At 47.3% G+C, this 20,717-nt stretch overlaps 1 protein-coding gene across 1 annotated transcript; it reads left to right on the top strand.

Annotated features, from left to right (window-relative positions):
- The first annotated feature begins 2,460 nt into the window (after positions 1-2,460).
- Positions 2,461-17,729, top strand: LOC132572090 (zinc finger protein 345-like). The gene is made up of 7 exons (XM_060238884.1): positions 2,461-2,560; positions 5,804-6,304; positions 6,536-6,650; positions 11,340-11,416; positions 11,635-11,761; positions 13,709-13,831; positions 14,899-17,729. The coding sequence occupies exons 2-7, from the start codon at positions 5,882-5,884 to the stop codon at positions 16,605-16,607; spliced, it is 2,574 nt and encodes an 857-aa protein (XP_060094867.1). The 5' UTR covers positions 2,461-2,560; positions 5,804-5,881; the 3' UTR covers positions 16,608-17,729.
- Positions 17,730-20,717: the final 2,988 nt, after the last annotated feature.

Raw genomic sequence — 20,717 nt, 5'->3', positions numbered from 1 at the left:
TCACAGGGTGTCTGTTGTGGGGGAGGAAGGGAAAGCAGATTGTAGGCCGCTCTGAGACTCTGTCCTTGAAAACGCAGCTGCTGTGAGAGCCCTCTCAGCCCCACCCATCTCACAAGGTGTCTGTTGTGGGGGAGGAAGGGAAGGGAGATTGTGAGCCGCTCTGAGACTCTGTCCTTGAAAACGCAGCTTCTGTGAGAGCCCTCTCAGCCCCACCTACCTCACAGGGTGTCTGTTGTGGGGGAGGATGGGAAAGCAGATTGTAGGCCGCTCTGAGACTCTGTCCTTGAAAGGGCAGCTGCTGTGAGAGCCCTTTCAGCCCCACCCACCTCACAGGGTGTCTGTTGTGGGGGGAGGAAGGGAAAGGAGATTGTGAGCCGCACTGAGCATCTGTCCTTGAAAATGCAGCTGCTGCGAGAGCCCTCTCAGCCCCACCCACCTCACAGGGTGTCTGTTGTGGGAGAGGAAGGGAAAGGAGATTGTGAGCCGCTCTGAGACTCTTGAGTGGAGGGCGGACTATAAATCCAATGTCGTCGTTGTCTTCTTCTATCATTCCCTAATAGGGCAAGCATGGATTCTCTATTATTGGCAATCATGTATTGCCTGTGGGCGGTTGCTGTCCTTAGGGCAAGCCTGGCCTCCATCATTCCCTATGGACAAGTATGGATACCCCGGGAGGAGCGCAACCCTCTGCAGCAGAGGCTGAAGCTCCTCTCTGCAGCAGGGAAAGGGTTAAAACCCGCCGAGCTGTTTGCTAGAGCGCCCGAGCAAGGTGGGGGCAGGAGAGGAAAGGGGCTTTTCCTGGGGGAGGGGGGGAGCTGCAGGGAAGCATTGCAGCAGGCGGATCCCTGCAAAGTTTACATGGAAGTAAGTGCGGGGTGGGGGAGAGGGAGGGAGGCGGGAATCATGCATTGGAGAAAGTCCAGAAAAGGGCAACTAGAATGATTAAAGGGCTGGAACACTTTCCCTATGAAGAAAGGTTGAAACGCTTGGGACTCTTTAGCTTGGAGAAACGTCGACTGCGGGGTGACATGATAGAGGTTTACAAGATAATGCATGGGATAGAGAAAGTAGAGAAAGAAGTACTTTGGGGAGGGACGGTGGCTCAGTGGTAGAGCATCTGCTTGGGAAGCAGAAGGTCCCAGGTTCAATTCCTGGCATTTCCAAAAAAGGGTCCAGGCAAATAGGTGTGAAAAACCTCAGCTTGAGACCCAGGAGAGCCGCTGCCAGTCTGAGAAGACAATACTGACTTTGATGGACCAAGGGTCTGATTCAGTATAAGACAGCTTCATATGTTCATATATATATATAAATTTTTTTTGGCCACTCTGTGACACAGTGTTGGACTGGATGGGCCATTGGCCTGATCCAACATGGCTTCTCTTATGTGACTCAGAGTTTTGGACTGGATGGGTCACTAGCCTAATCCAACATGGCTTCTCTTATGTTCTTCTGTGACATAGAGTGTTGGACTGGATGGGCCACTAGCCTAATCCAACATGGCTTCTCTTATGTTCTTCTGTGACACAGAGTGTTGGACTGGATGGGCTATTAGCCTAATCCAACATGGCTTCTCTTATGTTCTTCTGTGACACAGAGTGTTGGACTGGATGGGCCATTAGCCTAATCCAACATGGCTTCTCTTATGTTCTTCTGTGACACAGAGTGTTGGACTGGATGGGCCATTAGCCTAATCCAACATGGCTTCTCTTATGTTCTTCTGTGACACAGAGTGTTGGACTGGATGGGCCTCTGGCCTGATCCAACAGGGCTTCTCTTATGTTCTTCTGTGACACAGAGTGTTGGACTGGATGGGCCACTAGCCTAATCCAACATGGCTTCTCTTATGTTCTTCTGTGACACAGAGTGTTGGACTGGATGGGCCATTAGCCTAATCCAACATGGCTTCTCTTATGTTCTTCTGTGACACAGAGTGTTGGACTGGATGGGCCATTGGCCTGATCCAACATGGCTTCTCTTATGTTCTTATGTGACTCAGAGTGTTGGACTGGATGGGCAATTAGCCTAATCCAACATGGCTTCTCTTATGTTCTTCTGTGACACAGAGTGTTGGACTGGATGGGCCTCTGGCCTGATCCAACAGGGCTTCTCTTATGTTCTTCTGTGACACAGAGTGTTGGACTGGATGGGCCACTAGCCTTTGTCCTGTCCAACTGATTTACCTTTTAACATGCAACATAGATATATACGTCATTCTAGTTTGCCTTTAGGGGAAAATACATTGAAATATAGTGGGAGATGGGTTTAGTGTATGTAATGAGATAATATCCCTTGTTTGACTATGTCAATACAAAAGATGAAGCTCCTCCAGGAGGCGTTTCTCCTTCCTCTGCAGCACTGAATGAGTTAAAACCGGTGACCTGCTTGCTAGAGAGGCCCAGCAAGGTGGGGGGGGGGCAGGAGAGGAAAGAGGCTTTTTCCCGGGAAGTGGAGGGGTTTGCATTTGCAGGGCGAAGGAGGACTGGGAGGGGGTGCAGAGAAGCTGGAGAAGGAACAGGGAAAAGCCCTGCAGTAGCCGGAACCCGGGGAGGTCTCCTTGGAAGTAAGTCATATGGGGGAGGGATAAGCTTTTAGATCTTGGAAAGGAGGGAGCCAGGGCTGCCCTAAGTTGGCCAGCTCCCTCCCCTGTAGCCCTTTTCTCCCGAGCAATTGATCTCTGTCCCTTGGAGGTGGGTTCTAATTCTGGGAGCACTTCAGGCCCCACCTGGAGGTCACCAACCCAGAGATCCATGGAAACAGCTAAAGCCCCCATTATTAACTACATAACTAGCAACGTTTACTACAGATTTGGAATACTTTCCGTATGAAGAAAGGTTAAAACGCTTGGGGCGCTTTAGCTTGGAGAAACGTCGACTGCGGGGTGACATGATAGAGGTTTACAAGATAATGCATGGGATGGAGAAAGTAGAGAAAGAAGTCCTTTTCTCCCTTTCTCACAATGCAAGAATTCGTGGGCATTCAATGAAATTGCTGAGCAGTCAAGTTAAAACAGATAAAAGGAAGTCCTTCTTCACCCAAAGGGTGATTAACTGGTGGAATTCACTGCCACAGGAGGCGGCTACAAGCATAGCCAGCTTTAAGAGGGGATTGGATAAAAATATGGAGCAGAGGTCCATCAGTGGCTATTAGCCACAGTATATATATGTGTGTGTGTATATATACACACACAAATATATTGGCCACTGTGTGACAGAGTGTTGGACTGGATGGGCCATTGGCCGGATCCAACATGGCTTCTCTTATGTACTTATGTTCTTATCCAAATATTATTTCTTATGGTCAGTAATCAGTCCACATCTCTCCCATGCATAGATCCATTCACAATATACAGTGCCTTAAAATGTCTCTTAAAAGTGCAGGCGTTTTTTCAACCCCTCACAAGAGCAGGCAAAAAGTGCTCGTGCGGATCCTGGATGTCTTGAATAAAGTGCTTGCAAAAAGACTGCTCAGTTCCATATGTGGATTTCAGTGCAACGTGGGAGCCTTGTGAGGACGGCAGGGATCCATTTCTCAGGAAATCCTTTGGAACTGTGGTTAACTTCGTTGCTTATTGATTCAGGGGAGTTGATTGTTTTGGCTTCAGCCACCGAGAGGTTGGTAGCTCTGCGAGGCACCAGTTTTGTTCAGCTGTTTAAGCAGAGTTTGTTGGGGAGCAGCAACAACCAGTGTTTTTCAAATGTAAGAAAAGTTAAATGTATGAAACTGACATTCTCTTGCTGGTCATTTTCATTCTGCAAACCAACAACCCAAGCAGGCCTTTTGGGGAGTGGGGTGAGCGAAAAAGGGGCACAGGGAAAGGGAAGTCCGTCCTGTTCTGCAATTGGCTGCGGCCCCCTCCTAAGCCCCCGATGTGGGCCCAGTGTGGGGCCAGGGCTGCCCAGCAGAGGAGAGGAACATTTAAAATACCCCATTGCCAAGCTGGAGAGCAGCTAGCAAACCAGCTGGTGCTCATGGAAACACAACCTACACCCACCAATCAGAGCATTAGGCAGCTCCCCTGACGGGCAGAGAGGGGTGGAGCATGCTGATGTGGCCACACCCCCAATATATACAAGGCCAGGAGGAACAAATGCCACACAGGAATCCATCACTGTGAGGATTGTGGCATGGAAACACACCACGGCATTCCACAGATGTGGGTTCAAGTCCCCACCAGCATCAGTGTTTTGCAAAGTGAACACAAAAGGAGAGAACGCACATGCTCCAAACTCATCACCCTGCCCCGTCACTCCATGGCTCATTGGGCAGAGGCAGATGTGACACAATGCCAAACTGTCCCTCCTGCATTGGGGTTAGGGTGGGAGGAAGGGCATCCTTTTGCCAGGCGAGAGAGGCACAGACCCCCAGGCAGCACAACGGGGAAACACCAGGGCATGTTCCCAGGAGGGGAGGGTTCAGATCTTGTTAAGGGAGATGCCAACAAATATATGAAGCCTGCCTTTGGAGGGTCAGGAGGCCCAGAAAGGAATCCCGGACAGAATCCAATGTGTTAAATTATTCACGCTGATTGGCTTGTTGCAATGGCAGGTATATTGACTGACTCTCTCCCCAACTTCCATCTCCAGCAGAGCACCATTGAGATACTTAGAAGCCATGCAAAGGTGTTCAGGGTCTTGGCGTAGGATTTATTCCAAATAGTCTGGACTCTGGAAAATGGTCCTTCTTTCAGGTTGGGCTGGTAGAAAACTGTGGTAGTTCTCTGGATGAAGGACTTGTAGTATATTCCCTGCTTCTTTTTGGGACTGGAGATTCTATTTATACGTGCATATATATATTTTATTTATTTATTGCATTTATATCCCACCCTCCCCAGTGGGCTCAGGGCAGCTAACAACAATTGACAAAACATAGTATTAAGAACAAGATGCTATAATATCATTAAAACAGTTTGACGTTCAAAGCAATTTAAAAATATAGTATAATTTCCAAAATGGTCACGAGGACGGAGAAAGTAGAGGAGTACTTTTCTCCCTTTCTCACAATACAAGAACTCGTGGGCATTCCATGAAATTGCTGAGCAGTCTGGTTAGAACGGAGAAAAGGAAGTACTTCTTCACCCAAAGGGTGATTAACATGTGGAATTCACTGCCACAGGAGGTGGTGGCGGCTACAAGCATAGCCAGCTTCAAGAGGGGATTGGATAAAAATATGGAGCCGAGGTCCATTAGTGGCTATTAGCCACAGTATAATATACATGTGTGTGTATATATATACACACACACACACACACGCATTGGCCACTGTGTGACACAGAATGTTTGACTGGATGGGCCATTGGCCTGATCCAACATGGCTTCTCTTATGTTCTTATGATACAAATGGTGGGTTTTAGTTCTTCTTGAGCCCTGCATCTGACAATGTTATAAAATCTTTGGCGCTCTAAATTTGTACTGGGGTGGTTCCGGTGTCAATGCTGCAGAGTGGTGAGATGGTGGTTGCCTCCCCGTTCTTTATTAAACGCTAGTTTCAATAATTCTGTCTTGCAGGCCCTGCGGAATTGTTCCAAGACCCGCAGGGCCCTGATGTTTTCGGGGAGGGCGTTCCACAGGGCAGGGGCTGCCACTGAAAAGGCTCTTACTCGAGTGCTGGACAGCTGTGCTTCTTTTGGCCCAGGGATCGTAAGAAGATTTTGTGTACTTGATCGAAGTGCTCTCTGAGCTTATATGGGGAGAGGCGATCCCCAAGGTAAACCGGTCCCAGGCCGTATATCTGTGTCTGCACGTTTGTGTGTGTACGTATTTTCCTTTTGACACACTCCTGTTTGTCTCTCTCCCTGGCCCCTCAGGGGGAAGCCTCTCTTTAGAGCCAAGTGAATAAAGGCAAGTTTTCTCAGACAGAGGCGGCCCAAGAGAAACGGAAGGAGATGGAAGAGCAGGACCCAGAAGGACCTGGAACTGGAAAGAGAGCGAGAAAGAGCCCCCATCCCACCCAACCTCGAAGTGGTGCTGAATTCTGGGAAAGAGCTGTGCCAGAGAGCCTGGCTGAGAACACTATGACTTCAGATGTCCATTGCCAACACTTCCAGCAGTTCCGCTACCATGAGGCCAGTGGGCCCCGAGAGGTTTGCAGCCAGCTCCATGGACTTTGCAGCCAGTGGCTGAAGCCAGAGAGGCACACCAAGAAGCAGATCCTGGACCTGGTGATCCTGGAGCAGTTCCTGACCCTCCTTCCCCAGGAAATGCAGGGCTGGGTCAGAGGATGTGGGCCAGAGACCAGTTCCCAGGCAGTGGCCCTGGCCGAAGGTTTCCTCCTGAGTCAGGCAGAGGAGAAGAGGCAGGCAGAACAGGTGAGGAGGGGATTCCCTCCAGGTGTGTCTAATTCAAGCCACAATATCTGACCTTATCTTAAAGTTTCCTTGCCAGATAATTGCCCAGAGCCTCCTCTGCTAGAGAATTTCTGACCCCTGCAGATAACTCATCAGATTAGCTGATAGGAGGGTGCAGAGTGTGGTAGTGGGGCAGGATCCATTCTTTGGTCTCTTTTCTATTCCATCTCTTACCCCTGGCTGCTGTTTCAGATGCAGGGACCACCTTTGAAGATGGAAGCTGCAATCCCTGAGGCAGAAGGAGCTTCCTTGGAGCAAGGGCAGAGGGTGCAGGCGGTGGAGCGTGCCCAAGATGCCCTCTCCTGTGGTAAGGACTTGTTGTGGCTGGATGCCATTGGGCAGCCTGTGAATGTGGTGGGTGGAGAGTTCAGGTCAGGGGGGAATGTACGTATTTCTACAGACAACACAGAGTTAATTGGTGGCACTCAATGTCCACAAACTGTGATGTCTCTAAAAGGTCAGTTTGTCCCTTAAATTAAAATTTCATATCTCACCTTCCTTCCATAAAAGTTCTCAAATTCCCTGGGGAGGGGAAGGCAGGCAAACCTCGAAAGGGACCCTCCACCTTCTGGGGGAGCAGAGCTCTGAAACCCAGTTAGGACCAGAACTGAGGGGTTGAAATTAAATCAGAAGAGTTTCTGGCTCAACATTAGGAAGAACTTCCTGACCGTTAGAGCGATTCCTCAGTGGAACAGGCTTCCTCAGGAGGTGATGGGCTCTCCTTCCTTGGAGGTTTTTAAACAGAAGCTGGATGGGCATTGGACAGCAATGAAGGTCCTGTGAATTTAGGGGGAGGTGTTTGTGAATTTCCTGCATTGTGCAGGGGGTTGGACTAGATGACCCTGGAGGTCCCTTCCAACTTTATGATTCTATGATTCTAAGAACTTCCAGACTGTTAGAGCGATTCCTCAGTGGAACAGGCTTCCTCGGGAGGTGGTGGGCTCTCCTTCCTTGGAGGTTTTTAAACAGAAGCCGAATGGCCATTTGACAGCAATGCAGATCCTGTGAATTTAGGAGGAGGTATTTGTGAATTTCCTGCATTGTGCAGGGAGTTGGACTAGATGACCTTGGAGGTCCCTTCCAACTCTATGACTGGTGAGGACTGGGAAAGTTATTTTAAAATTTACCATATGCTACATATATGAGAATATCCTTGCATTTCATGAAGATGAATAGTTAGCACATAGTGACAAACACAGAACAGAATTCACAATATCTGGCATGCACTGGAAAGTAGGTGTGGATGAGGGAGGATCAACCATTTTGTGACTCTTTTAACTACTCTGATTGCAGCTGCAAGTAGAAATAACTTTCAACAGATATGCATCCTATTTAAAGGTGAGCCTGCATACATATTCTATAGGAAGGAGGTGCTCTAAAACCACACTGAGCATTGGTCCTCATATTGGTATGGGTCACATGTGCCTCATATTCAGGTGAGAGTATTCAATGTACTACAGGGTACTTTGTATTTTTAAACATTTGTACCCTACCTTTCCTCCTAAGGCAATCAGTAACATATTTCTAAAGACTTCTTACATAAAACCTGTCAGGTGTCAAAACACACACACAAAAACTTCATCTAAAATGTCCACAGAAACAAAACTATTTTGTCCTTCTGAAGACCAACAGCAATGTGAACTTTCTTAGCTCCACAGAGAGCTTATTCCACAGAAGTGGAGCCAGAACAGAAAAAGTTCATGAGCATCTGGTTGCCACCTCTGTCACTCTCAGGGAAGACAACACTAACCCATATTGATCTTAGAAGCACACTGATGGCATGTGAATTTACAGAGACTGATGTCTTTCAGAATTTTAAAATGATCCATTAATGACTATGAAGCAGGTGTGGCCAAACTTGCTTAACATAAGAGCCACATAGGATAAATGTCAGATGTTTGAGAGGAAGAAGAAGACGACTACATAAGAACATAAGAGAAGCCCTGTCGGATCAGGCTATCCAGTCCAACACTCTGTGTCACATAAAACATAAGAGAAGCCATGCTGGATCAGGCCAATGACCCATACAGTCCAACACTGTGTCACATAAGAACATAAGACAAGCCACGTTGGATCAGGCCAGTGGCCCATCCAGTCCAACACTCTGTGTCACATAAGAACATAAGAGAAGCCATGTCGGATCAGGCCAGTGGCCCATCCAGTCCAACACTCTGTGTCACTTAAGAACATAAGAGAAGCCCTGTCGGATCAGGCCAATGGCCCATCCAGTCCAACACTCTGTGTCACTTAAGAACATAAGAGAAGCCCTGTTGGATCAGGCCAATGGCCCATCCAGTCCAACACTCTGTGTCACGTAAGAACATAAGAGAAGCCATGTTGGATCAGGCCAGTGGCCCATCCAGTCCAACACTGTGTCACATAAGAGAAGCCCTGTTGGATCAGGCCAGTGGCCCATCCAGTCCAACACTCTGTGTCACATAAGAACATAAGAGAAGCCCTGTTGGATCAGGCCAATGACACTCTGTGTCACATAAGAACATAAGAGAAGCCCTGTTGGATCAGGCCAATGGCCCATCCAGTCCAACACTCCAGTCCAACACTCTGTGTCACTTAAGAACATAAGAGAAGCCCTGTTGGATCAGGCCAATGGCCCATCCAGTCCAACACTCTGCGTCACATAAGAACATAAGAGAAGCCCTGTTGGATCAGGCCAATGGCCCATCCAGTCCAACACTCTGCGTCACATAAGAACATAAGAGAAGCCCTGTTGGATCAGGCCAATGGCCCATCCAGTCCAACACTCTGTGTCACGTAAGAACATAAGAGAAGCCCTGTTGGATCAGGCCAATGGCCCATCCAGTCCAACACTCTGTGTCACGTAAGAACATAAGAGAAGCCCTGTTGGATCAGGCCAATGACCCATCCAGTCCAACACTCTGTGTCACAGAAGAACGTAAGAGAAGCCATGCTGGATCAGGCCAATGACCCATCCAGTCCAACACTCTGTGTCACGTAAGAACATAAGAGAAGCCATGTTGGATCAGGCCAGTGGCCCATCCAGTCCAACACTCTGTGTCACGTAAGAACATAAGAGAAGCCATGTCGGATCAGGCCAGTGACCCATCCAGTCCAACACTCTGTGTCACGTAAGAACATAAGAGAAGCCATGTTGGATCAGGCCAGTGACCCATCCAGTCCAACACTCTGTGTCACGTAAGAACATAAGAGAAGCCCTGTTGGATCAGGCCAGTGGCCCATCCAGTCCAACACTCTGTGTCACATAAGAACATAAGAGAAGCCCTGTTGGATCAGGCCAATGGCCCATCCAGTCCAACACTCTGGTCACGTAAGAACATAAGAGAAGCCATGCTGGATCAGGCCAATGACCCATACAGTCCAACACTGTGTCACATAAGAACATAAGACAAGCCATGTTGGATCAGGCCAGTGGCCCATCCAGTCCAACACTCTGAGTCACATAAGAACATAAGAGAAGCCATGCTGGATCAGGCCAATGACCCATACAGTCCAACACTGTGTCATATAAGAACATAAGACAAGCCCTGTTGGATCAGGCCAGTGGCCCATCCAGTCCAACACTCTGGTCACGTAAGAACATAAGAGAAGCCATGCTGGATCAGGCCAATGACCCATACAGTCCAACACTGTGTCACATAAGAACATAAGACAAGCCATGTTGGATCAGGCCAGTGGCCCATCCAGTCCAACACTCTGTGTCACATAAGAACATAAGAGAAGCCATGTCGGATCAGGCCAATGGCCCATCCAGTCCAACACTGTGTCACACAATGGCCAAAAAAAGAAAAAAACCCAAATGCCATCAGGAGGTTCACAAGTGGGGCTAGAAGCCCTTCCACTTTGCCCCATTGAATAGACCAGAGTAGGATTCTGAGTAGACATGCTTAAGACCCAGAGTCACTGTCAGCTTAACCTACGTTCACAAAGAGGGGGAGAACAACGTTGTGAGCCAGTTTGAATCCTCAGTGGGGAGAAAGGGCTCCCCTAAGTTTACCCTTTTTACGTTGTGAGGGAGCCCACAGCTGCCGAAGAGAAGGAAGTGGAGGGAGGGGTCCAGGACAAAGAAAGCAGCTGGGTTTTCCTCCCCACAACACATGAAAGGAACCTGCTGCTGGCTGCTGGGTCCTAGTGCTCTTTTGATGTCCTTCCGTCTCTCCATGCCTTTCCAAACAAGTGCCCAGTCCATCTCCCCTCCTCTCTCTCTCTCTCACACACACACAGAGGATCCCACGCAGGGATGGAAGGAGGCCACCAGGCGCTCTTGCAGGGACGGCAAGGAGCTCTGCTCAGCTGGAGGAAGAGGCACCAGGGACACCCCAGCTATGGAAACTGCGGGGAGGGGGGAGCTGGCCCGGGGCCCCCAAAGACCTGGGGCCCGTAGGGAAGTGCCTAGTTTGCCTAATGGTTAATCCGGCTCTAGCTATGGCCCAGCACTTGTAGGCACTGGAGAGGGTCTCGGGGTGGGATTTGGGATAGATGTGATGTCCTGTTGAAGTTGCATCAGGCTGAAAACCTGGTTTAATTTAATTTAAACTTAATTTGCGGTTTATACCCCGCCCTATCCCGTAAGGCGGGCCCAGGGCGGCTTGCAACATTAAAACGTTACAATAACAATAAATAAAACATCTCCAATTCAGCATGCCCCAGAGACACTCTGGAAACTCATTCCTATGACCCTCCAGTCCCCAGATTTGCTCCAGGCATGTCTGCTCCAATGTGACGGTGAGGTTTCATGCTTTTGCATTTCCACTCCTCATTTCCCTTCTTGTAGAGCAAACATAACTCTGACGGAAGTCTGAAATACATTGGCAGTATTTATAATTCCTGAGGCTCATCGGTCCCTGGTGCTTCTCTTCTGCTTCTCCCAGAATGTAGTAAAAAATATTTTAAAAACTAGTTGAGTGTACATAGCGGAAGGTTTCACAACCCTGAGAATAGTGCGTGTGTGAACCAGGAAACAAACAAGCAAACACCCTCCCTCCCTCCTTTGTCTCAGGAACAGGCAGTGAAGAGATGCTGTTGAGCCGTTGTCTTTTCCAAGGTGTGGGAACAGTCGCTGCACCTCCAATCCAGGTAGGAGAGATGAGCGGGGGTGGGGGGGGCACAGCCTGGGTCCCTCCTCCTTTCTCAGGGGAGCTTTTGCTCCTTCAGTTTCTACAAGGGGTCCGTGAGAGAGATCCTATGAATGCTCTTGCATTTACCCATCCCAAGCCTTATTTTCTGTACCTTCCCAGACGACTCCCTTCCAGGGTGAGATCTCTGAAAAAGAGGGAATCTTCTTTTTCTTTCAGGGTCCCTTTTCCTTGGAGGAGGTGTCCGTCTCTTTCACTGAGGCAGAGTGGGCCCTGCTGGATCCAGGACAAAGAGCTCTGTACAGGGAAGTCATGCTGGAGAACTATGGGAACGTGGCTTCTCTGGGTAAGGATCTTTCCTAGGTGCCAAAGGTGCAACTTCCTGCCTAAGTTCACAGAATCAGCATTGGTGTCAGGTGGCCGTCTAGCCTCTGTTAGAATCCCAGGATCACAGAGTTGGAAGGGGCCATAAGGGGCATCTAATCCAGCCCCCTGTTCAATGCAGGGTCAGCCTAGATTTAACATCCCTGATGAGTGTTTGTCCAGCCACTGCTGAAAGACTGCCAGGGAGGGGGAACTCACCTCTTCTCTGGGTAGCTGATTCCACAGTAGAACAAATTGTGCTTTAAAAAGTTTTTCCTCATGTGCAGCTTGTAGCTTCCTGTCCTTACGGCGAGTCCTCTCCTCTTTTTAAAAACCCCCAAAGAAGGAGAGCTCCCCACCTCCTAAGGATGGTCCCAGGCCCAACCCCCAGAATCTCCAGGGAAAAGGATCAGGTAGGAGGTGATTGGGAAACGTCTGCCTGAGATCTTGGGAAACTGCTGCTGACCTGAGGATACTGACTTCAGTGGGCCGAGGGTCTGATTCAGCCTAAGGCCACTTCATGTGTCCAGGTGGGTCTTCTTGCAGATGGGCGACTGGGACCAGTGTTGTGGCCATCCCCCAAGCCAGAGAAGGTATGTTGACCTGGGACAAAGGGGATGAGAGTCCCTCAGAAGGACTCTGGGAGGGTTCAAATCCTTCTTGCTCTGTTTCCAGCCTTCATAACACACCCTTTCCTCTGGATAGAATTTCATTTGCTCTGCCTGTGATCTGGGAATGATCCTGTGAAGGATCAAAGCCTGGGTCCCCCTGGGTCACTTCTCTTTGTACTTGAGCAACACCCAATTCGCTGGCTTCACACAAGTAAAACAGACCCCTTTTAAAAATGAAGTATATTGATAATTCGAAAATAAGACATCACAGAACAGCACAGTTTCTGCAGCTCAGCAACAGTAAAACAAAAAAAAAAAACTTAGCTATTCTGTCTAAGATAGGAAGCCCCTAAACGGCACTCCTTGTTGCAGCATCAGTATTGCAAATGGAGCCTAATGTACTCCAGAGAGATGTATTCATCATGATGCAGCAAGGAAACATCCAGGTGTACTAGCATCCCAGGAGCATAATGTTAGCCTGACTTCCCTCTCATCCATGCCCATATTATAGTTTCTGTCTCTCTAGGATCAGGTGGTATGAATGACCCAATCAAGGCAAATGCCTAGTTTAGAATGAACTTTGAAGATCCTTAAGATCATCTGCTGCTCAAATACTGAAGCATTTTTGCATTGTTCGTCTGTTACATCCCCCTCCCCCTAGGCAAATGCCTAGTTTCCCCCCACGCGCCTCCTCCTCCCTCCCTACCCCATCCCATGTCGATTTCAATGCCTCTTCCATCCAGGAAGTGAGGAGGGGAGGAGTCAGCGGCAGCTGGTCCTGACAGATTGTGAGCACGGCCCTGCAGCACGGTTTTACCTGCTGATCGAGTGATCGGCAGAGGGAGGGCTTTAGACAGCCAGAACGCGGCACTAGAGCCAGTTCCGTGGGGAAGGGAGGAGAGGAGGCATGGGGGGCACTGTTTGGAGCAACAGGCAGCCAGTCTGCCTAGGGAGCCATGGGGCATTGGACCACCCGTGACCATCCTCATCCCCTCACCCTCCTGTTTGCAGAACTGGATAAAGGTTCTCAGGATTTACCAATGGCCACATTCTGGGATCTGGCCTTGAGAGAAATAATGATGTTAATTGCAGGGAGACTCAAATCATGAACATCCACAAGTCACACCAGACCACTTCAAAATACCTGAAACCCTTGGAGGAACTAGGATTCTATTGCATTCCCCTTATCCTGGTTCAGATTCCGGGCTTTCATCTGGACTGGGGTGCTAACCTTCCAGAAGAATTTTTAGTCTTTTATTTTTTCCATCCCCATGTAAGAATGATCACTTTCTCTCCCTTTCTCTCCCTCTCTGCAAAAGAAGCCAGAACTATAAGAGAAACTATGGCGGAGAAAGAGATCGGTCTTGCATTCAAAGAAAGTTTGCAGAGTTCTTCTAGAGGATCCCAAGAGCATATCTCCTTCCCAAATGAGCTGGTTCAGAGTGAGTGACCGTCACTGTTATGTCAAGGGAACACTCCAGAAATAACCGTAGGAGATTCCTGATTCCCTTCTGAGCTACATTTGGATTGGTACAATCATGCAGGCCGGTGGGTAAGGAGGGAGGGAGGCCTTAATCTGGAGCCTCATAAGAACATAAGAGAAGCCATGTTGGATCAGGTCAGTGGCCCATCCAGTCCAACACTCTGTATTACACAATGGCCAATATATGTGTGTGTTTGTATGTATATATATACACACAAACACACACATATACATACATACATACATATACACAGAAATAAATATATATATATACACACACACACACAAACACACACACACACTGTGGTTAATAGCCACTGATGGACCTCTGCTTTATATTTTTATCCAATCCCCTCTTAAAGCTGGCTATGCTTGTGGCCGCCACCACCTCCTGTGGCAGTGAATTCCACATGTTAATCACCTTTTGGGTGAAGAAGTACTTCCTTTTATCCATTCTAACCCGACTGCTCAGCAATTTCATTGAATGCCCACGAGTTCTTGTGTTGTGAGAAAGGGAGAAAAGGACTTCTTTCTCTACTTTCTCCATCCCATGCATTATCTTGTAAACCTCTCTCATGTCACCCCGCAGTCGACGTTTCTCCAAGCTAAAGAGTCCCAAGCGTTTTAACCTTTCTTCATAGGGAAAGTGCTCCAAACCTTCAATCATTCTAGTTGCCCTTTTCTGCACTTTTTCCAATGCTATAATATCCTTTTTGAGGTGTGGTGACCAGAATTGTACACAGTATTCCAAGTGAGACCGCACCATCGATTTGTACAGGGGCTGATACTGGCTAATTTGTTTTCGGTTAGAAGATCCGTCTGGCACTAGTTAAGCTGAAGTTCTCCATGGGTGGGGGAAGTATCCTTAAATACTAGATATTCTTGGGGAAAGGTGGAGGGGTTGTTAAGATCAGCCAGCTGGATGAAGCCAAAGGGCCATCAGTCCTTTCCTCCTGCAGTCACAAAGATGCCTTTGGATGTTACCAGCCTTCCCAGCTGCTAACAAGATCTCTCTCTTTATTCCAGCAAAGAATCATCAGAGGAATGAGGAGGGTGAGAAACGTCATCAGGAAATGCCGGATGTAGTTGAAAATGAAGACTTGAACAAAAATGTCAGGAATCGAAGCAGTATAAAGAGAAAGAAAGGTGGCTGTATGATTGAGAAGTGTGATGGAAAACAGAGGAATATATATTTTCCAAAGCACAGGAAAATGAAAGCAAGTAAATCCATTCAGTTCAGAAAGAATTTCAGAAATAAATCACAGCTTCTTCTGCACCAAAGAATAAAGAGAGAGGAGAAACCCCCTGAATACTCAGGGACCATAATTAAATTCAGTCTCAGTGACAATCTTCAACAGCATCAGAGAATCCACCCAGGGGAGAAGCCTTTTGAATGCTTTGAGTGTGGAAAGAGATTCAGTCAAAATGGTTATCTTCAGAATCATCAGAGAACCCACATGGGAGTGAAACCTTTTGAATGCTCAGATTCTGGAAAGAGATTCAGTACGAGTGGCAGCCTTCAAAATCATCAGAGAGCCCACACACGGGAGAAGCCTTTTGAATGCTCAGAGTGTGGAAAGAGATTCATGTGGAGTGGCAGACTTCAAAGGCATCAGAGAACCCACACAGGGGAGAAGCCTTTTGAATGTTCAGAGTGTGGAAAGAGATTCAGTACGAGTGGCAGTCTTCAAACACATCAGAGAACCCACACAGGGGAGAAGCCTTTTGAATGTTCAGAGTGTGGAAAGAGATTCAGTCGGAGTGGCGGTCTTCAAACACATCAGAGAACCCACACAGGGGAGAAGCCTTTTGAATGCTCAGATTGTGGAAAGAGATTCATGTGGAGTGGCAGTCTTCAAAGGCATCAGAGAACCCACACAGGGGAGAAACCTTTTGAGTGCTCAGAGTGTGGAAAGAGATTCAGTACGAGTGGCAGCCTTCAAAATCATCAGAGAGCCCACACAGGGGAGAAGCCTTTTGAATGCTCAGAGTGTGGAAAGAGATTCAGTACGAGTGGCAGCCTTCAAAATCATCAGAGAGCCCACACAGGGGAGAAGCCTTTTGAATGCTCAGAGTGTGGAAAGAGATTCATGTGGAGTGGCAGTCTTCAAAGGCATCAGAAAACCCACACAGGGGAGAAGCCTTTTCAATGTTCAGAGTGTGGAAAGAGATTCAGTATGAGTGGCAGTCTTCAAACACATCAGAGAACCCACACAGGGGAGAAACCTTTTGAATGTTCAGAGTGTAAAAAGACATTCAGTCAGAGTGGCCATCTTCAAAGGCATCAGAGGACCCACTCAGTGGAGAAGCCTTTTGAATGCTCAGAGTGTAGAAAGAGATTTAGGACGAGTGGCAGTCTTCAAAAGCATCAGAGGACCCACACAGGGGAGAAGCCTTTTGAATGCTCAGAATGTAGAAAGGGATTCAGTCAGAGTTGCAATCTTCAACATCATCAGAGAATCCACACAGGGGAGAAGCCTTTTGAATGCTCAGAGTGTGGAAAGAGATTCAGTCAGAGTGGCAGTCTTCAACATCATCAGAGAATCCACACAGGGGAGAAGCCTTTTGAATGCTCAGAGTGTGGAAAGAGATTCAGTCAGAGTGGCAATCTTCAATATCATCAGAGAACCCACACAAGGGAGAAGCTTTTTGAATGCTCAGAGTGTGGAAAGAGATTCAGTAAGAGTTGCAGTCTTCAATATCATCAGAGAACCCACACGGGAGAAGTGTTTTGAATGCTTGGGGTGCGGAAAGAGATTTAGTACAAGCGGCAGTCTTCAATATCATCAGAGAACCCACACAGGGGAGAAGTGTTTTGAATGCTCAGAGTGTGGAAAGAGATTCAGTAAGCGTTGTTATCTTCAATATCATCAGAGAACTCACGCAGGGGAGAAGCCTTTTGAATGCTTGGAGTGCGGAAAGAAATTTAGTACGAGTGGCAACTTTCAATGTCATCAGAGAACCCACACGGGGGAGAAGCCTTTTCAATGTTCAGAGTGTGGAAAGAGATTCAGTCAGAGTGGCCATCATCAAAAGCATCAGAGAACCCACAGAGGGCAGGAGGTTTTGTACGAGTGGCAATCTTCAGTATCATCAGAGAACCCACACAGGGGAGAAACCTTTTGAATGTTCAGAGTGTGGAAAGGGATTCGTGTGGAGTTTCAGTCTTCAAAGGCATCAGAGAACCCATACAGGGGAGAAACCTTTTGAATGATCAAAGTGTGGAAAGAGACCCAAAGGATAACCTTTCTAATCCTCAATGCCCGTCCATGGCTCTCCACACCTGGACTTGGAAATGGCACTAAGGTAGGCTTTCATGATAGAGGGACACCATCTCAATGAATGAGACATACACTGAACTTGCTGAAGAGCTGTTGGCCCATCAGCCTCCTTTACTGCAGTGGCAGCTGTTCTCCCATGCAGCCCGATGAGGGTAAGGGGAGCAGGCGATGGGACAGGCCCCAGAAGAAGCGAGGACAGACTACTGCATTGGAGAATCCAAACGGGAGAAACCTTTTGAGTGCTCGGAGTGTGAGAGAAGATTCATTTAGAGTGGCACTCTTCAACTGCATCCATGATCCCACACATGGGGAGAAAATGTTGAAAAGGGATTCAGAAAGTGTGACAATGTTCAAAAGATTAAAGGAATAAAGAATAAAATTCATTTTATTGGTTTTAGAGCAGTTTTCCAGCATGTCAAGGTCATCCTGTATCCTATTTCTGTCTTCTACTGTATTTGCAACCCCTCCCAATTTAATATCATCAGCAGATTTAATAAGCATTCCCTCTGTTCCTTCATCCAACTCATTTATAAAGATGTTATTGTAAGCTGCCTGACAAATAAATGTTATAAGTGCTCGGACTGTGGAAAGAGCATTAGCCATGTTCAAAATCGAAAAAAGATCCCAGAGAAGAAAACAAGGATGGGCAATGGGATCTCCCAGTCTGAAAATCAGCTAATCTCTTTTCTAGAATCGAAGAGTCCACCCAAGATAGGAACCTTCTCAATGCTCTGCATTTGGGAAGAGCCTAAGGCATAAGTCTAGCTCTCGTGTTCCTCAGAGAATCCATAAAAGGGTAAACCTTCTTAAAGCTGTTTCTGATGAGTTCCTTCAAAGGACCTGGTGTTGGTTCTGAAAGGCTGAGAATGTGGTTACACCAAGTAGGGAAGCTGTTTTTCGTGGTCCCCCTCCTCTGTGAATCTTGCTCCTTCAGGGTATCTGCCAATCTAACTCTGACATCTTCAAATCTGGCAAAAACAGTTCCTTTCCCAGAGCCTATGAAGGAATAGAAAATTTGAGGTAACAGACATCTACAGCCTCTCTGCTTCTGGAGTTAATATAGTGTAACCAGCCAGCAACCTTAATTCACAAACATTTTTATCTGAGAAGCAGTTCTAGAGAGGCATTTCTCAACCCTAATCCCTTCATAGTTCAGCCTGCTGTGAGCTTTTTGAGGTCTTCCCACGTTGAAGCCGAAAGCATTCTGGCAGTAGGAAAGAAACAGGTTGTGTCCCCTAACCCAAGAACTCAGTAAATTCAGTGGCCCCTTCGGGTACAATGCAGAACTGATCCAGGGCTATCTGGCGCTCTGCGGGAGGCATTGGTTTTTAAGGTACTGGCACCAAATTTGCTGTTGGCCCATCAGCCTCCTTTACTGCAGTGGCAGCTGTTTTCCCACGCAGCCCGATGAGGGTAAGGGGAGCAAGCGATGGGACAGGCCCCAGAAGAAGCGAGGACAGACTACTGCATTGGAGAATCCAAATGGGAGAAACCTTTTGAGTGCTCGCAGTGTGAGAGAAGATTCATTTAGAGTGGTGCTCTTCAGCTGAATCAATGATCCCACACATGGGGAGAAAATGTTGAAAAGGGATTCAGAAAGTGTGACAATGTTCAAAAGATTAAAAGAATAAAGAATAAAATTCATTTTATTGGTTTTAGCGCAGTTTTCCAGCCTGTCAGGGTCATCCTGTATCCTGTTTCTGTCTTCTATTGTATTTGCAACTCCTCCCAATTTAATATCAGCAGATTTAATAAGCATTCCCTCTGTTCCTTCATCCAAATCATTTATAAAGATGTTATTGTAAGCTGCCTGTCAAATAAATGTTATAAGTGCTCGGACTGTGGAAAGAGCATTAGCCATGTTCAAAATCCAAAAAAGATCCCAGAGAAGAAAACAAGGATGGGCAATGGGATCTCCCAGTCTGAAAATCAGCTAATCTCTTTTCTAGAATCGAAGAGTCCACCCAAGATAGGAACCCAAGAACGCAGTAAATTCAGTGGCCCCTTCAAGTACGATGCAGACCTGATCCAGGGCTATCTGGCACTGTGGGGGAAGGGTTGGTTTTTAAGGTACTGGCACCGAATTTGCTCTGCTGCAGATTGTGCCTCTTCTCAACCCTCCCGCCCTAAATTTACGAAAGATTGGACCAGGGGGATCTATTCATGGGACCTAAAGAAGAAGGTGCCCTCTTCCTCCATTTTTCTCAGTGAAGGGGGTTGGGGAAGGCTCTCGAAGGGACCGTCCCTCTAAACCCCTTCCTTCTCCAAGCCACAGAACTCCATGGAAGCGAGCTCTGAAGCAGGGTTGCCACTTTCTGGAAAGTCAGGGAAACGGAAATTGCTCAGGGAAAGTCAGGGAAATTGTGATTAAAATATATTTAAGCTGTGGATTTTTGACCGGCTGCTGTAAGAACATGATCTGTTCTTGTGGCAGCTGGAATAGAGAAGGAGCAGAATACAAGTAAAACTCGATGTCCTTTCCCAGCTCCACCTTTTTCTCAGCTCCACCCCCAGCAACCAGCCTCATGTGTTTGTTGAGCTCTGTCCCTGCATGATTTCCCAGGTCTGCCTGCAGCATTTGCAAAGCAATGCTAGTTTAAACATTTAGCAATATAAAAACTTTAAACATCTAACTGTTTTCGTCCCTACCTGCTAGTATTGCATTTAACTTACATATAAAGAGAAACATGTTTTGGGGGTCATGCTTGGGTATGGAATGGATGTTTTGTCTCCTGCTAAACCCAGCACAGAGTTGCAAATGAGTTTTGCCACTGTTGGATTTCACGGACAACTAGCGCTTTCTACTCTGCACCATGCAAAGTAAATTTTGCAAATGTGATTGCTTGTTCCTGCTGGAGTTTGTAGAGTACCAACTCTCTCACCCTGTCTCCTGACTTCTCCCATCCATAAAGGTTGCAAATGAGGGTTGTCTGCTTCTCTAGATTGCAGAAACCCCACCTCTTTCCTTTCTACTGATCTGCTCATTACGCTTTGTGAAATTAGAAAGTGAAAGTGAAACTTTCCCAGGTTTGGAAAGTTCCTACTTGTTAGCATTCAGAATTGCAGTTTGTGTCTTGGTGCAATAATTGGTGCAATTGCAAAACAGATGTTGCTGCAGTTAATGTTGAAAGAAGCTGATATTAAATCTCTTACTTTGACAAATATTTTTGCAGTTGAGATTTCTGTAGTTCTGGAGTAGAACATTTCATTAAGCCTTGCATTAATGCAACATGACATGACCTATTCGCTTTTTAACTTGCGGTTATAGTTGAATGGTGGTCAGGGGAATTGACAAATGTTGGTGGGGCAAATGAAAAATAAAATTTTAGTGGCAACCCTGTGAAGACACGGTTCATTCGCCCTGGAGTCGCATGGTTTGGAGAAGGGAGTCATCTAAAGGAACAGTCCCTTTAAATTTGGAGAGCTGAATCAGCACCCCCAAATCATAGGCCAGAAGGATTCTCACGATCCCAAATGCTGATATTTTGGCACACACAGCCGGTCTGCCACTTAGAATCCTAGAGTTGGAAGGGACCTCCAGAGTCATCTAGTCCAATCCCCTGC

The sequence above is a fragment of the Heteronotia binoei genome, chromosome 5 (genome assembly GCF_032191835.1).
Source record: "Heteronotia binoei isolate CCM8104 ecotype False Entrance Well chromosome 5, APGP_CSIRO_Hbin_v1, whole genome shotgun sequence".
In the NCBI taxonomy this organism is placed as follows: domain Eukaryota; kingdom Metazoa; phylum Chordata; class Lepidosauria; order Squamata; family Gekkonidae; genus Heteronotia; species Heteronotia binoei.
This window is presented reverse-complemented; position numbering and strand designations above follow the sequence as displayed.

Coding starts and splice junctions, on each gene's coding strand:
- LOC132572090 (XM_060238884.1), top strand. CDS start 5,882: ATGGAAGAGCAGGACCCAGAAGGACCTGGAACTGGAAAGAGAGCGAGA. Junction 11,417..11,634: donor TCGCTGCACCTCCAATCCAG/GTAGGAGAGATG, acceptor TTTTTCTTTCAG/GGTCCCTTTTCCTTGGAGGA. Junction 13,832..14,898: donor CCCAAATGAGCTGGTTCAGA/GTGAGTGACCGT, acceptor TCTTTATTCCAG/CAAAGAATCATCAGAGGAAT.